Raw genomic sequence first — 17,496 nt, forward strand, 5'->3', positions numbered from 1 at the left:
AAACTGGTGAGTCAAAGTGAAAGAATGAAGTAGTTCAGACTACATTTTGAGACACAGAGCAGAGCAGGAGGAGGAAAACAGAAGGCTGAGGCAGGGTGAGTGTTATTACAACATTATTATTATTTTACTGTAAAAGTCTCTGAGTCAGTTGTCTACTGAACGTGTCTACTGCATTCTCCTGGAAAAAAACTCAGCCCGGTTTTTTGACACACTGGGAGGTCCGGCCGTCTTTCAGTCATGTAGATGCACTGTCATCAGTTCACTGACTTTATGCAGGCGGCTCGGGATTTACTAATTTGTTCGAAAGAAAAGCAGCAGAATATAAAACTGTTGTTTTGCCAGAGAATTAAATTTAAGGATAAAGTCCATCGAGCTCCCCCTGCTGGTGTAAAAGTGAACATCTTCACCCGGATAAAATAATTAGAAAGGTATCTGGGCACTTCTCCCCGAACAGTCTGTACAGTTTGCAGTTTAATCTGGTCCAAACCTGACCAGCTTGTTCTGTGATGTCTGCAACTTGTTTCTGATGGACTTTAGTGTGTCAGACCAAGAACAGCAGCATCATCAAAATGACACTGAGTTAAAGCTCCTGACAGCGTGTTTAATGCCTGAAAGTCGAAAAAAAAACTTAGCTGGTTACATTTTTTAAGTATCTTTAAAGCCATGTGTTCTCCAGATAAATGATTATCCAGTATACATCCTATAGGTGATTAACTGTGGATTTCTCTGCTATGGTGACATCACCAACCATGACTCTAAAACCTGTAGACTTCTTTAATTTATATCTGCAACCAAATAGAATATCCTCTGTTTTACCAACAGGAAGAGATAGCTTGTTTTCACTTAGACAATTTCATACCTTTGTAAGATTTAAGCTCAGTGTTTTTTATTTTTTTATTTTTATTTTTTGACATTTTTTATCTTTTTGTGGACATAAGTAAATGATTGTGGTATATAATGTTTCAAAAGCGGTATTACATTTAAAACATGTATTTACTGTTTTACCAACTAAAACACAGTTTTGTTGTTTGTGTCAGTTATTCTCAAATCTGCACTATTGTTTGTAGAAATGCATCTGAACAACAATCAAGAAAAACTAATACTTCTATGGAGAGAACAGTAAAGGAAATGGAGAGGGGAGCAAACTGTTGAGTGAAAGTGAAAGTATGAAGCAGTCAGTTCAGACTCCATTTTGACACAGAGCAGAGCAGGAGGAGGAAAACAGAAGGCGGAGGCAGGGTGAGTGTTATTACAACATTATTATTATTTTACTGTAAAAGTCTCTGAGTTTGTCTCCCTGTGGACTGTAGAGGGAATAAGAGTCAGAATGAACTGAACAGTTTATCACTGATTCATCTGTGGAAACAAAGTCCTGATTGGCTGTTTAATACACACTGTTTTTAATTAGACATGTTTAAAGAAAACAAATAAGGTGACTCTAACTTACCAGGAGTAGTGCTGGCTGGGTTCCTTATACAGTGTGTGTGTGTGTGTGTGTGTGTGTGTGTGTGTGTGTGTGTGTGTGTCTCTCCAGTGTTTCTGTTTCACCTCTCAGACTGACTGAAGTCCAGAAGATGAGTGTTTGTGTGGAGGAAGAGGAGGGCAGAGCAGAGTCTCCAGCACCCAGCTGTCTGTCTATGAAGACTGACTGGTCCAAAGAGGGACCTCCACACTTCAGTAATGAACCTGAACCTTCAGACACAAAGTAAGAGGACTGTTATACTGGAAGTCTACCTGATGGAATATGATTAAATGTATGTATAATTAAATGTATTCATGAACCAAAGCTCGTAGTGAGGATATCAAGGAAAGACACTGGTAAGAGAAAAATAACTGCTCTGCATTATGTTAGCCAGAAACAAACTATGATTTTATTAATGTAGAGTAGAATAAGATAAGATAAGATGAAATTTAAATGATCTCTGTGGGAAAATTGGGATGTTGCAGCAGCAAATAATATCAGGATACAGCAAAAAAAAGAAAGAAATATAACTAAGAATAGAAGAAATGGGGGGATTAAACATAATGCAACTGACAATCACAAGCAGTATTATCAAACACTGGAGGTGCTGCTTGTCTCGGACCGGATACTGTGCCTGTGGTGTTTGGTGAGGCTCGCGGCTGCAGTTTTCAGCTTGGTTGGTGGCTGCTTGTTTTGCACAGAGGCGGTTCTAGAGTCTGATGGGGCCCCAGGCTGAAAGTCCCATCGGGCTTCTGACCGACGTTCGTTCATTATGGTCTCCAGAACACCCATCTCAATTCCTGGAATGAATCTTTTAAATATTCCTTACTTTTTATTTCATTTTGAATATTCTCCCAGTTAGTTACTGAAAAATGACCTTATTTATTTATATTATCCTATCAGCTCTTTTTCAAATTAATATTCCATTTGATTAAGATTTAATTAGTTTCAAGGGCTGGTTTCACAAACCTAGCTTAAACTATTTATTTACATTATTTGTATTAGATTTTAACTGCAGATTAGGATATGAACAGAAGCAGCTGTTCTCCTTATCAAAAACTCCAGATGGAGGAACCAGATGGACAGAAAAAGTGAAAATGTGCAACATCACATGCATTGTTGTCTGTCATTACTAGAACTAATGATATGAATAAAACATTTCTGTTTCCAGAGGTCAGTACCAAAGGTATGAGGGGTGGAAGTAACAAAAATAATAAATTACACACTGAATCATTTAAAAAGCTATCAAATTAAATGGTGGGTTGAATCAAATAAAATGCAATTAAATATTGAAGTGTTAAAACACTACCAAATTAAATGATTGCACAGTGATGAAATTAAATTATTTACAAATCAATTTGTCTTTGCATTTGATCGCCTTGACATTTATTTATTCACAAGCCATTTCAACAATTCAATTTAATGCGTTTCCAATCGCCACCGCTTCTTTTAATACATTGCTGCTTTCACCACCACATTTAATTTGATGCTGCTTTTAACGACACTTTCATTCAATAGCACTTCCATCATGTGTCAATCAAATTGTCTCGTCCCGCCCACCAGTGTAGCGTACACACTATGATCTATGCACTCAACGATCGACTGCACTTAACAGGTTTAGGTTTGTGTCATCTAGTTAGCAACAAAGATGCTACATGCCTTACTGATACTTTCCATTAATCCCATACTATCTGCTAGCAACAAAATATAGTTAAATCCTTTTTTAGTTGTTTTAGTTATAAACTTTTCTAATCAGTCATAATGAATTCTCTTCCTCTCCACAGAGAGAGGAAGAGGAGTCATGGTGTTGTGAAGGAGCAGCTGTCCTGCTGTGCATTGTGTCAGGAGGTCCTGAGGGATCCAGTCTCTACCAGCTGTGGACACTGGTTCTGCAGACAGTGCATCACCTCATACTGGGACCAGTCTGGTTCATTAGGAGACTCTTCCTGTCCCCAGTGTGGAGAAAGATCCAGAACAAGACCTGGACTGCAGACACCCAGTCAAACCAGCATCACACAAAGTAAGACTGGGGGTCTGTCTGCTGTTGTCACCATTTCTAAAACCAGGAAACAATAGCATATTTGTTAAACACTTGCTTATACATCTGCTTCTTCTTTTCCAGCGGACGGCGGTCTGCAGGAGGTTTTAGACGAGCATAAGATCAGTCTGAGGACGAGATGTGAATTTGTGACAGAAGGAACTGCTGAAGCAGGAACTGGAACCCCCCTCAACAGGATCTACACTGAGCTCCACATCACAGAGGGACAGAGTGAAGAGGTTAATACCCAACATGAGGTGTGGCAGCTGGACACAGCATCCAAGATGGAGACCCTCCATGACACTCCAATCAAGTGCCACGACATCTTTAAACCCTTACCTGGCCAAGAGACACACATCAGAGTAGTTCTGACGAACGGCGTTGCTGGCATTGGAAAAACCTTCTCAGTGCAGAAGTTCACTCTGGACTGGGCAGAGGGCTTGGAAAATCAAGATGTCAGTCTTGTGATTCTGCTTTCGTTCCGGGAGCTGAACTTGATCAAAGATGAGCAGTACAGTCTTCTCATGCTGCTCCACGTTTTCCATCCAACATTACAGACGGTCACAGCAGAGAAGCTCTCTGTCTGTAAAGTTGTGTTCATCTTTGACGGCCTGGATGAAAGCAGACTTTTATTGGATTTCCAGAACAATGAGGTTGTGTCTGATGTCACACAGACATCATCAGTAGACGTGCTGTTGACAAACCTCATCGAGGGGAATCTGCTTCCCTCGGCTCTCCTCTGGATAACTTCCCGGCCTGCAGCAGCCAATCAGATCCCTCCTACATGTGTTGACAGGGTAACAGAAGTGCGAGGGTTCACTGACCCCCAGAAGGAGGAGTACTTCAGGAGGAGATCCAGTGATGAGGAGCAGGCCAGCAGAATCATCTCACACATCAAGGCATCCAGGAGCCTCCACATCATGTGCCACATCCCGGTCTTCTGTTGGATCACTGCTACAGTTCTGGAGCACATGTTGACTACAGACCAGAGAGGAGAGCTGCCCAAGACCCTGACTGAGATGTACTCACACTTCCTGCTGGTTCAGACAGAGAGGAAGAAGCAGAAGTATGATGAGAGACATGAGATGAGTCAACAGGAGCTGATGGAGACTGATAGGGAAGTTCTTCTGAAGCTGGGGAGGCTGACGTTTGAACATCTGGAGAAAGGCAACCTCATGTTCTACCAAGAAGACCTGGAGGAGTGTGGTCTTGATGTCAGAGAGGCCTTGGTGTTCTCAGGAGTGTGCACAGAGATCTTCAAAAGAGAGTGTGTCCTCTTCCAGAAAACGGTCTACTGCTTTGTTCATCTGAGCATTCAGGAGTTTCTCGCTGCAGTCTACATGTTCCACTGCTACACAAACAGGGATAAGAAGGTACTGGAGACATTCCTGGGAAAAGACTGGGGTGGATATGATGACAGTGACCCATCCCTGGATGTCTTCCTGAGGAAAGTCATGGAAAAAGCCCTCAAGAGTAAAAATGGCCACCTGGACCTCTTTGTCCGCTTCCTTCATGGCCTCTCACTGGAGTCCAACCAGAGTCTCTTAGGAGGCCTGCTGGGTCAGACAGAGAGCAGACCAGAAAGCATCCAGACAGCCATCAGCAACTTGAAGAAGATGAACACCTCCGATACCCCTCCTGACAGAAGCATCAACATCTTCCACTGTTTGATGGAGATGAACGACCAGTCAGTACATCAGGAGATCCAACAGTTCCTGAAGTCAGAGAACAGATCAAAGAAGAGACTCTCTGTGATCCACTGCTCAGCTCTGGCCTACATGCTGCAGATGTCAGAGGAGGTTCTGGATGTGTTGGACCTGAAGGAGTACAAGACATCAGAGGAGGGACGAAGGAGACTGATCCCAGCTGTGAGGAACTGCAGGAAGGCTCGGTTAGTCCTGATGTCCTGTTTCACGTATGTGGCTTAAACAATCCAGGATAATTGCATGCATCCCTAATATTTGGACTCTTGTGCTTTCTGATAATGTCACCATACTGGAATATTAAAAGGTATATTATTTGTAATGACTTCCAAGGGCATCCGGCAGTGGCAAGAAAGGCACCTGGCAACAGGTGAAAATAAAATATAAAAATATATTGCAAACAGATAGCCTATTTATTTACTGTAATTCTCCACTTTCAACCAGGTAATGTCCAAGTAAGTGGACATTTTTCTTTGCATCAGAATTGTCTCTATTACTCTGAATATTGCCTGAAGGTTATGAGACACTGTACATTTATGCTGTGGATGTAAAAAGCAAAGAAGCGAAGCCCAATACACAGCGTCTGTATGAACTCCACCACTGTTAAGGCTGTTAAGACTGTTAAGGCTGAGATGGGATTGTGGAGTTTGTGATGTGCCGTCCTATAAATTGCTGCAGGTAAATAATTCCCTCATGACTAAATTGATAGCGCTCATAGAGATAATTATCAGTGTGCTAAAGGTCCATCTGTAAAGCTGATAGCTCCAAGAACCTCTCTTATAAACGGGGCATTCAATTCTGCTGTTGGGTGTGTGCAGTTTCACCAGGTGGCTTATATATGTTCATACTATCCAGCTAACTTAAGCTTAAACCTGAGTTTTTGCAGGTTTGGGCTTAAGGCTCTGTGCAGGGTAACACATCTGGCTAAACTGTGAACTCGCTTTGTGAAACGGAAAATCCTGGGTTTATGCCAAATTGTTAACTCAGTTAGCCACGTACGTGAACCAGGGCCCTGATCACACTCATTCTACTACTCACACTTTTACTACTCACACTGCACACTCTATTCCTACTACTCTCCTACTCAACACTCACTCTATCAGATTGTAATGTCTTTTCAGAGTTTTATTTCTAGGTATCTTCCAATTAAGGGGTGAAGGGAGCTTAATACAGCTCAGGGGCTTCAGGCTGTGGTTAAAATGTTTAAAATTAAATGTGGCTAAAAAGACTGTTGTTGTTATCATTATTATTATTAATATCATTCATATTATTATTATCATCGTAGGTATATTGATTCAGCATAAATAAGTTATTGGTATGCTTGTTCTCAGCTCTGTTTTGATAATAACTGATTTTACATTAAATCTGTAATCACAGACTCTCTGGCTGTGAACTCTTAGAGACTCACTGTGAAGTCCTGGCCTCAGCTCTGAAGTCCGACCCCTCCCATCTGAGAGAGCTGGACGTGAGTCACAACAACCTGCAGGATTCAGGAGTGAAGCTGCTGTCTGCTGGACTGGAGAGTCCACACTGCAGACTGGAGACTCTGAGGTCAGACAGCATTTTTTCAGTTCTGTGTTCATATGGATGTTATATGAATATCGTGGTGACATTTAATTTAAAGAATGCAGGAGCTGGAGATGTGAAACTTCAGGCGAGGTGCAGACTGTCTGAAGAAGGTGTCAGATGAAAAGATGGAGAAATTGTACTCTCTATTACAAAGTGTCTGTTAAAAACTTAGGCTGTTCTTTCTCAGTCAAATTAGAGTCACATTAACACAAATTAACAATACAATACATTTTTCAGCTCAGTGATGATATGTAAAACCTTAACAGATCTGATTGGATTTTGACACATTGAATGGCTTCAAGCAGGTTTCCAGTCGAGGCAGAATGTATTTTTAGCAACATGCTTTAATGTCCATTTCCTCCAATTCAGAGATTGATCTCAGAAATATTTTTTTCACACGTGGCCCTAATCCTCTTCTGTACTATTCAGATTGTGGTCCTACAGCTTGTCAGAGAGCAGCTGGGCTTCTCTGGTCTCAGCTCTGAAGTCCAACTCCTCCCACCTGAGAGAGCTGGAGCTGAGTAACAACTATCTGCAGGATTCAGGAGTGAAGCTGCTGTCTGATCTTCTGGAGAGTCCACACTGCAGACTGGAGACTCTGAGGTCAGACAACATATATAATTATGAACTAACATTAATTTTATATGAATATTGTGGTGGAACTTAATTTGATGAAGTCTGTATCTGAAATCAGGGTTAGGTCTCAAATTGTCTTCATATTGTTTTCACACAATCCTTGTGTACTCAAATGAATAATGATGAACTTTGGTGATGATATTCTCCATAGTTTTAAAGATACAGGGGTCCAAATCGGCTCCAAAATGGCCTCCATCTGGGAAAACTTTGATGTGAGTGAGTTGGAGGCAGTAAAGGAATTAAAGATCTGATTTTTATTGTGATAATTACACAGAACGTACAGAGCGAGCCGAGCTGTTTGCTCAGCTTGTTTCTCTGATAACTTAAGATCCAGACGTCCGATGACTAAAATCCTTCATCCGGTTAAAAGATATAGTTAAAAACGACCAAGATCTAAAAAGTGACGGTGGCGTGACTTGAAACAGTAAGAAAGTAGTCGGCTGGAAATGTTTTAATGTCCGGCCATCCGGCCGACAGCCGGCGCTTATGGAAAACTCTGAAAGGGGATATGACGCCATTGACAGGCGACCAAATGAAACGCACCGTTAACTTGAATAAAATTGGATTATGAAACCAGATTGTTGCAAGAATTCAGGAATATTTTATAGCTGCATGTTTTATTCTGTATTCAGATTGAGTGACTGCAGCTTGTCAGAGAGCAGCTGTGCTTCTCTGGCCTCAGCTCTGAAGTCCGACTCCTCCCATCTGAGAGAGCTGTACCTGAGTAACAACAAGCTGCAGGATTCAGGAGTGAAGCTGCTGTCTGCTGGACTGGAGAGTCCACACTGTAGACTGAAGACTCTGAGGTCAGACAGCATATTTTACATAATTTTCAGTTCTGTGTTGATGTAAATGTTAAATCAATAATATGAATATTGTGGTGACATTTAATTTGAAGACATCTGTCTGGTGACATTATGCTGATCCACACTGACTATGATGAAGCCCATTGACTATGGCATAGTGCATGTTGAGCTTTAAAACCTTTAAAACCTTTAAAACCTTAATATTATGAAGAAAAACCTCCACTCACTAATTCACTCTTCAGTCTCTACTTGTTTATTCAAGCAGCAGCATGTTGTCATTAATATTAGTGAGTGCTGGTTTTTCTTTGTTATGTTTTTTTGAACCTGGCAGCCTGTTGGGTTCAGGTGTTTTGAGTTGAGCGCACCATTTTCAGAAATTTTATATTTAAAACCTTGATTGCGTTATAAGACATTGGATGGTTTCAAGCAGATTTTCTATCCAGGAATATTTTATTGTATAGCTACATGTTTTATTCTTTATTCAGATTGAGGTTCTGCAGGTTGTCAGAGAGCAGCTGTGCTTCTCTGGCCTCAGCTCTGAAGTCCAACTCCTCCCATCTGAGAGAGCTGGACCTGAGTGGCAACGAGCTGCAGGATTCAGGAGTGAAGCTGCTGTCTGCTGGACTGGAGAGTCCACACTGTAGACTGGAGACTCTGAGGTCAGACAGAATTTTTTCAGTTCTGTATTGATGTGAATATTATATGAATGTTAAATTAGTATTGTGGTGACATTTAATTTGAAGACATCTGTATAAGTCTGAAATTATGCCGATCCACACTGTAATACTATAATAATGGTAAAGCAAGCCCAATCATTAGTGGTAAAGCTTGTTGACTAGGGGATAACAATGTTGAGCTACTTATGTAAAACCTCAAAAGCTCTGATTGGGTTATGAGAGATTAGATGGTTTCAGCAGGTTTTCTATCCAGGAATATTTTATTTTATAGCTACATGTTTTATTCTTTATTCAGATTGAGGGGCTGCAGCTTGTCAGAGAGCAGCTGTGCTTCTCTGGTCTCAGCTCTGAAGTCCAACTCCTCCCATCTGAGAGAGCTGGACCTGAGGAACAACAAGCTGCAGGATTCAGGAGTGAAGCTGCTGTCTGCTGGACTGGAGAGTCCACACTGTAGACTGAAGAGTCTGAGGTCAGATTGTAGCATTTCATAATTTTTCAGTTCTGTGATATAAATGTTACATGAACAATATGAATATTGTGGTGACATTTAATTTGAAGACATGTGTCTGCTGACATTATGCTGATCCACACTGACTAGCTTAATGGTGAAGCCCATTGACTTTGGCATAGTGCATGTTGAGCTTTAAAACCTTTAAAACCTTAATATTATGAAGAAAAACCTCCACTCACTAATTCACTCTTCAGTCTCTACTTGTTTATTCAAGCAGCAACATGTTGTCATTAATATTAGTGAGTGCTGGTTTTTCTTTATGTTTTTTTGAACCTGGCAGCCTGTTGGGTTCAGGTGTTTTGAGTTGAGCGCACCATTTTCACAAATTTTATATTTAAAACCTTGATTGGGTTATGAGACATTGGATGGTTTCAAGCAGGTTTTCTATCCAAGAATATTTTATTTTATAGCTACATGTTTTATTCTTTATTCAGATTGAGTGACTGCAGCTTGTCAGAGAGCAGCTGTGCTTCTCTGGCCTCAGCTCTGAAGTCCAACCCCTCCCATCTGAGAGAGCTGTACCTGAGTTTCAACGAGCTCCAGGATTCAGGAGTGAAGCTGCTGTCTGCTGGACTGGAGAGTCCACACTGCAGACTGGAGACTCTGGGGTCAGACAGCATATTTTACATAATTTTCAGTTCTGTGTTGATGTAAATGTTAAATCAATAATATGAATATTGTGGTGACATTTAATTTGAAGACATCTATCTGGTGACATTATGCTGATCAACACTGACTAGCTTAATGGTGAAGCCGATTGATAAGATAAGATAAGATAGCACTTTATTGATCTCCTTGGGGAAATTCAGGACTTTGGCATAGTGCATGTTGAGCTTTAAAACCTTAATATTATGAAGAAAAACCTCCACTCACTAATTCACTCTTCAGTCTCTACTTGTTTATTCAAGCAGCAGCATGTTGTCATTAATATTAGTGAGTGCTGGTTTTTCTTTGTTATGTTTTTTTGAACCTGGCAGCCTGTTGGGTTCAGGTGTTTTGAGTTGAGCGCACCATTTTCACAAATTTTATATTTAAAACCTTGATTGGGTTATGAGACATTGGATGGTTTCAAGCAGATTTTCTATCCAGGAATATTTTATTTTATAGCTACATGTTTTATTCTTTATTCAGATTGTGTTACTGCAGCTTGTCAGAGAGCAGCTGTGCTTCTCTGGCCTCAGCTCTGAAGTCCAACTCCTCCCATCTGAGAGAGCTGGACCTGGGTTACAACAAGCTGCAGGATTCAGGAGTGAAGCTGCTGTCTGATCTTCTGGAGAGTCCACACTGTAGACTGGAGACTCTGAGGTCAGTAGAGGGTTGGAGTCAGTCCATGTTGACAAGGTCCATTGGTCGGTCTGTTAGTGGCAGCATTGTGCTAAACACAGTTAGTTAGAAGTCTATCTGACCCTAGACAGAGACACACAGTGGCAGAATATCTGACCATGTGACCAACAGCAAAGAAATCCCTAACGAGGTGCAGGCTCTGTGCTCACAAGCTGGCTGTAGAAACAGGTTAACACAGGCAGACCTGGCAACCCAGGGAGAGCAAGTGGTGCCTCTTCTGCTGTCAGGGAGAGACAGAGACAGAAAGTCACTTCCTGTTACACTGTGACAGATACAAAGACATGAGACAGACTTATTCTGAGAGGAGATGATTCATTTCTTGTTACATGCTTTGGCAATATTGTTTGTTTGTGAACTGTCATGCCAATAAAGCACCTTGAATTGAATAGAATAGTATCAAACCAAAGATCCAGCATTTCCTGGTTAATCCCCAACCTTATCAATGGCTGCTCTTCTCAGTGAAGGTGTCGGCCAATCAGATCAGCCAGAAGCATGTGTTGAGTCGACCTGCAGATGACTGTTGTTGTTGTGTTCGTCCCTACAGGCTGAAATAAACCTGGATTACAGCCGACAGCCTGACAACATGTGAGCATTGACAAAGCATGAACACACTATCTCTTGCTCTCTCACTCTTTTATACACACACACACACACACACTCAGACAAACACACACACACAAACACACACAGCTTAATCTATGTTCTTATCTGTCTAAGTCTTCCTTCTATTCTTTCTACTGGATGTTCTGCATCACTGATTGAGAGGTGATGAAGTGAGTCTTAGTAAATGTTGATTTCTGATGTCAGTGGTGTGTCTTCTTCTCCCATCAGATGCCTGTCATCTCACTCTGGATCCAAACACAGCAAACAGAAACCTCGATCAGAAACCTCGACCACAAAATAAAACACTGGAGAGTGGAGGATGTGGAGCTTTAAAAGTAGTTGATTTGACAGGAAAACCGCAGACCTGGCAACCCAGCCCACAGTCTCTCTGGATAGACAGAGCCTTCCCACAGCATTAACTCACATCTCTACTGTGTATCGGTCCTATAGCGCACTCTAGTGGCCGACACACAACATTACACTTACAGTATTAATAGATTGGCAATCCGCCCAACTGCACAACTGAAAAAATACTGTGCAGTGAAATTCGTTTTATGTTTTACTTTCCTTTGTATGATGATGTGAGACACAGTTTGTTGTATGAAGTCTGTGACCTTGATTTGTTTTCTTTGGAGGACGGACCGAGACTTGAACTGATCCAAAATCAGTGTTTAGCACTGCTCAGTGTGTGTATAAATCTTGGAGAGAAGACAGAGTTTTTTGTTCACAAAAGATGGCTAAGTAAAGATAAATTTATGTTTTGCTTTGTTCTGGTTTGAGAGAAGCATAAGAACTCCAGTTAAGACTAGTTAACCTTCTGTAGATATGATTTCTACATTGAATATGCATTCATTTGTACATTCCATACGTTTGCATGTAGCCTATTTTGCTTTTTCTGTTTGATCTTTCATTGTATCTGATTAATATTGTGTTTTATAGCCCATGTGGGCTGGGCTCCCTGTGGTGCATTACACATAAATAAACACTAATCAATTAAAAATCACTATATACTATTTATCACTCACTGACAATATAACAGTCAATTACCTGCAATGAACAACTAACATAGATGGATACACAGGTCTCTCTGGATAAATAGAGCCTTCCAAAAAAAAAAAAAAGAAAGTACAGCATGAGCATATTTGTTACAGATATTATTAAAGGGATATTCAATCAAAATGCTTTTGACAATTTGAAATAGTGGTTGCGTCACACTGTGGCAAAAAGTCTGGGCAACGCAGCACTATAACCATCAATTAAAGAAAGATGTATTTTTTTTTCTTCATTAGGGGGATGTTCACTAATGAAGATAAGTGAAGTGTCTGCAGGTTGTAGAAATATCTCATGTTGTTTGGTTCTGAGACCACAGCTAAACCTTGTTGTCTTACATTTTGTCCAGTTGTATTCAGCAACTGCAGTTAGTACTTTATAGACTTGATGTTCTAGGTGACATTATGTACAAGTTCTTCAGATGTTATAAAGATTTGCCTGTTGGTCCATCCATCCCTGCCTCTGTCAAAAATAAATAAGTAAATAAAATGAGTTTGCTTCACACAGCACATGATGTGTCCCTTTGTTGTGAAAATCAGATTTTCTACCTGACAGCTGCAGGCTTGGTGGGAACAGGCTTTCCAAACAGTGCAGCTTACAAAATTACACTGTTGTTATTCAAACCAAATTGAAATTCATTTCAGATTCCAGAAGCGCTAAATAAAGATGAGAGGAAGAGGAACAGTGGCTCAACTGACCCCGAAGTCAGCCAATCATGTTTGTGCCTTTTACTTTCAACTTTAAACTTTCCAGCCAATCAAAACGGGCAGAAATAGAAACTGTAATGACAAGATTAAGAATTGGGTATAGCAAATAAGCCTATACATTTAAACAATGGAATAATTACTATAACCTGCCATTTTACAGCCTGTTTTAGGCTATCAACAGTAATAATGAAACTCTCCCTCTGCACTTCACTGATGTGTGTGCCGGGTTTTTATCTTGTTGGACCACATGGTATTTTAGAACAGTCATCACTGGTAAGTTTCTGAACTGATATTGTGTCTGCAGTTGAATAACAGATGAAACTGCAGCCAGCAGAGCCAGAGGGAAGGAGAAGCTGCTGCTAACTTCTGATCCAGCTGAGAGAAGCTGGACGATGTTGGGTTAGTTTGATCTGTCTGCTGTGAGTTCTTTACCGGAGCATTAAGGGAGGGAAATCAAACATACATCTCTTCATGTCGGTGTTTTAATTAACTAAACGACTGGAGACACCTAGTGGACAATCTGAGTGGCAGCAGTTTGAAATGGCGAACAGCCTCTTTTGACAGTAATTACAAAAAAATCCTCAAACACAAAAATGTATAAAATGAGTTTCCTTAAATATCCATCTCGGTAAAATATTTCCTACATTAAAACTATCGATAAGGAACATCTGAAGTCAAATCCAGACAAGGACTGACTGCAACACCAGTGGCAAAGTCAGAGTCACATCAGCGTCATTTCAATTCACTAATACCTCTACGAATCAGTAATTCTATTTCATTCATTTACATTAATTCACCCCGTAATTCATGGGACAATCACCTTAAAATTAATTAAGGGAGTTATTAATATGAATCAAGTTGGTAATGTGGCATGGAAAAAATGATTAACTTTTGTTGAAAATCCCACATGTGGAACTGACATATATTGACAACTGCAGAGTGTTAGTGGAGGTGTGAGCTCTACTGAGTGCCATCTAGTTTCTAAAAGTCATTTCAGTGCTGACTGAGAACAGTGACCCCTGCTGCCTAAAGGCAATATTTCATCAGAATATACATTAAAACAGAGCTTGTAACTGAGATGGTTATTTCATCAGAATATACATTACAGTTTTTCACAATTGCTTACACACATTTTCTGAAACTAGGGCTCATTTTCTCAAAACTCTTAACACAAAACACAAAATCACTAACACAAAATGCAAAACTCCACAAATCACTGGCAAAATGAAACACTTCATTCAAACTGGTATGTCAGCTAGTGTGTGTGAGGAGGGAAAGTCCGAGGACATCTGGTGGCTGGTAGGAGGATGGCAGGACTGGGGAGTGAAAGGAGTGGTTGACCACGAAACAGGAGCAGATCATGACACAGGCCACGCTCTCTCTCAAATTTAAAAATGAATAACTTCAAAACGACAGTAGATATCAACAACTTTTAATGAGATTAGTCTGTAGATCGGTCAAACGGTGTAGGAGGATATGTTAAAAATGTGTTTTTCAAAACTTTCAAAATATCTCAAAAACTTTCCAGGCGGACCTTGAGGGTGCAAATGGCAAAGTTGTAGAGTTAGGACACCTGCATATGTGCACCAAGTTTCGTGAAAATCGGACTTACGGTGTGGAAGTTATGGCCTTTAACGTAAAACCTTTATTATAGCGCCACCTTCAGGCCGATTGGGTTCATTTTTCTGGACCTAGTAATGGTTACCAATATCTGTCATTAGGCCAAATTTGATGTCTCTGCGATGTACCAACTCACGGGAATTTGCGCCAACGTCGATGAACAATAATAATAAACCAGCACAAAAGCAATAGGGTTTCAGCCCCTTCAGGGCTTACAGCAAAAGAAATACCAAGTACAAACTTCTACTGTTCTACAAATTCTTCTACTTCAACAAATCTTTTGCACAAGTGAACGTCTGCTTTCTCCAAACGTGATCTCACAAAAATACGTGAAATGAATACAACCTCTTAAACAGCAATTTACATGTTGTGGACACGTATTATGGGAAAAAAAAAAACATTCTTCCACCACGACCTGAATTACGTTCTTCCACCACAAATTTAAATAAGTTTCTCCACCATGAATTTGAAAATGTTCCTCCAGCGTTCCTCCGCCACGAATTGAATTACGTCCCAAAGGTTGGTTAACGGTTAAATTTAGGCAAGTAAAACAAGTTTGGTTCGCGGGGGCCAGCCGCGGATAGTTGTAACAGGGATTTTTGCCCAACTAATCGGCTTTTCCGACCGATAAGGTTCGAATCTCACCTGAGCACACAATTGTCACTCCTTACTTAAGTATTTCAGATGCTTTGTTGCTTACAATTTGTTAGGAAAAATCATCAAATGTAACAAATTCCCGATTTTGGTGTCTAATCATTGTTTGAACATTAAAAGCCATAATAATAATGCAAGTCAAGTATCATAAGGGATCTTCCTTTATTTCCCTCAGCAGACATAATCTATTTATTCAGCCTCTGTATAATATTTTTTGAGTCCACTTGTATATTACAACCTTGAATTTTAAGATGAAGATAATGAAGGAAATTCTGCCACCTGCCTCAGCAAAGCATTGTCCTCACCCTCCCAGACACCATAACATGGACAGAGGGTATGGTGGTCCCTGGACTGAAATATATTGCACTCTGCAGTGTTGGAACAGAACCCGTTTGTTTGTATTGTTTCTTTTTATCATAATCAATATCAATACTTTTTTTGGAGATCATATTGATGTCATGTTAGTGATCTATGAATTACATGAAAGGTGAATATGAATAAGATACCATTTTATTTGAGTGATTTAATGCATGAGATGCTAACTAATAAAAACAGAGAACACCTTGTTCAGAAGAAATCAGGTTATAATGGGAAATGATTCCCTGCATTGAGTGTGAATGGTATTCAACTTCCCTTGATACACTATTAAAAGAGCCTTTAACCTCACTCCAGCTTCTTGATTCTGTTGATCATTTGTTGGATCTTACACTGTCTGCCTCAGATAGTTTAAGATGATTTGTGACATTAAATTAAAAAGCAAGAGAATCAGTTTCCTTGAACTGTTTAATTCAACTATTTGTATTTCACAGCAATATTCAACATGCACAACACTGGAGTCATTGTTTGATTAAATCCAAACATACTTTACTAAATTAACTCTTTTACACACACACACACACACACACACTAGCATTCATCCAACCTGTAGTAAAAAGGCTAATCTAGGTGCGTCCTGGTGGCTCAGTGGTCTAAGACACATAATGTGTAACCTCGTGGAGGCAGAGCAGGCTGTGATGGAGGCAGACCAGGCTGTGATGGAGGCAGAGCAGGCTGTGATGGAGGCAGAGCAGGCTGTGATGGAGGCAGAGCAGGCTGTGATGGAGGCAGAGCAGGCTGTGGCGGAGGTCCCTGAACACCCACTCTACAGTGATGATAATATCACAACTTAAATGACAAGTAAACAACAGCTACATTAACTGATCTGAATCCTTTTTTGCAGACTATTAACTATTTGGTAAGAATTCAATGACATACTTTGAGCCGATGTTTCAGTGGGCTCAGGGAACACCTGCAGCAGTTGTGGAGGGACAGGAACAGTGGTCTTCACGGGGACTGAAGGTTCACCGGTTCCCTCTCCTTTGGTTACTGTGGCTCTTGGTGAATTCCTCGAAACCTGGACCTTGCGTGGTGCAGGAGGACCTGGTGAGATGAAATATCAATTTTCGAGGATTTGAAAGAATAGCCATGACATATTAAATTTAGAGTAATGTGCACCTGATGTAATGATTATGAATATATTTACCACGTAAGAAGGAAGTAGGCACACATATGGAAGTGTCCCCTGGTTTAGATAATGCTGCCGTTGGACTGCTCAGGACTGTGGAAGAAAATCAGAGTTACTCTCCCTCCCTGATACTGTGTACAATATGTGCCTTATAACAAACACTATACTTCAGAAATATAAACTGTGAACTCACCATTCCATTACCCGATGTTTGACACAGTAAGATCCTTTTATCTTAGCAGAACACAAGAAAAAAATGGAACATGAACACACAGCCAGAACACGGCCTAAATAATAAAGGTAATAAACAAATCAGTTATAAGGGAACAGTCCCTCAAGACTGATAGAGAAAAACAACAAGTAACAAAACAAGAGCCTATCAACACATTTAACGCTATATCAACACATTTATTCATTAACCTATACTATAGGCTGCAATGGAGACGTATACAATGAAAACATTACAGTCATAGCTCATCATATTGGCTAAACTATGTGACCTATTAAAAGGCAATACTGTTTATGATGAAAATTTGGAGGAAGGCTGATGGCAAAACAGCCTAAACATTGCCAACATTATGTTTAATCAAAGCACCTGCAGCTAAAGACCGA

The 17,496-nt window shown here is 40.4% G+C and overlaps 1 protein-coding gene and 1 long non-coding RNA gene across 5 annotated transcripts; one reads left to right on the forward strand and one right to left on the reverse strand.

The window, feature by feature from the left end:
• Positions 1-36: 36 nt before the first annotated feature.
• Positions 37-12,908, forward strand: LOC139932033 (protein NLRC3-like). 4 transcript variants are annotated; one of them, XM_078282862.1, is made up of 13 exons: positions 37-95; positions 1,535-1,705; positions 3,247-3,482; positions 3,585-5,391; positions 6,581-6,754; positions 7,202-7,375; positions 8,041-8,214; positions 8,700-8,873; positions 9,187-9,360; positions 9,837-10,010; positions 10,534-10,707; positions 11,291-11,331; positions 11,578-12,908. In XM_078282862.1, exons 2-12 carry the CDS (start codon positions 1,575-1,577, stop codon positions 11,298-11,300), a joined length of 3,402 nt encoding a protein of 1,133 aa, XP_078138988.1. In that variant the 5' UTR covers positions 37-95; positions 1,535-1,574; the 3' UTR covers positions 11,301-11,331; positions 11,578-12,908. The 4 variants fall into 4 exon arrangements, with proteins under 4 accessions (XP_078138988.1, XP_078138991.1, XP_078138989.1 ...); XM_078282863.1 differs by lacking the exon at positions 37-95 and adding an exon at positions 1,127-1,239; XM_078282864.1 differs by lacking the exon at positions 37-95 and adding an exon at positions 1,230-1,239 and having other exon boundaries at positions 1,556-1,705.
• A 3,384-nt stretch (positions 12,909-16,292) lies between these two features.
• Positions 16,293-17,074, reverse strand: LOC144538539 (uncharacterized). The gene is made up of 3 exons (XR_013504339.1): positions 16,903-17,074; positions 16,635-16,799; positions 16,293-16,521 (listed from the first exon to the last, which is right to left on the reverse strand). It is a non-coding gene; the product is annotated as an uncharacterized LOC144538539 (long non-coding RNA).
• Between the last annotated feature and the right edge of the window lie 422 nt (positions 17,075-17,496).

Source organism: Centroberyx gerrardi, chromosome 4, assembly GCF_048128805.1.
Source record: "Centroberyx gerrardi isolate f3 chromosome 4, fCenGer3.hap1.cur.20231027, whole genome shotgun sequence".
NCBI lineage: Eukaryota > Metazoa > Chordata > Actinopteri > Beryciformes > Berycidae > Centroberyx > Centroberyx gerrardi.

Coding starts and splice junctions, on each gene's coding strand:
- LOC139932033 (XM_078282862.1), top strand. CDS start 1,575: ATGAGTGTTTGTGTGGAGGAAGAGGAGGGCAGAGCAGAGTCTCCAGCA. Junction 6,755..7,201: donor TGCAGACTGGAGACTCTGAG/GTCAGACAGCAT, acceptor TGTACTATTCAG/ATTGTGGTCCTACAGCTTGT. Junction 10,011..10,533: donor TGCAGACTGGAGACTCTGGG/GTCAGACAGCAT, acceptor TTCTTTATTCAG/ATTGTGTTACTGCAGCTTGT.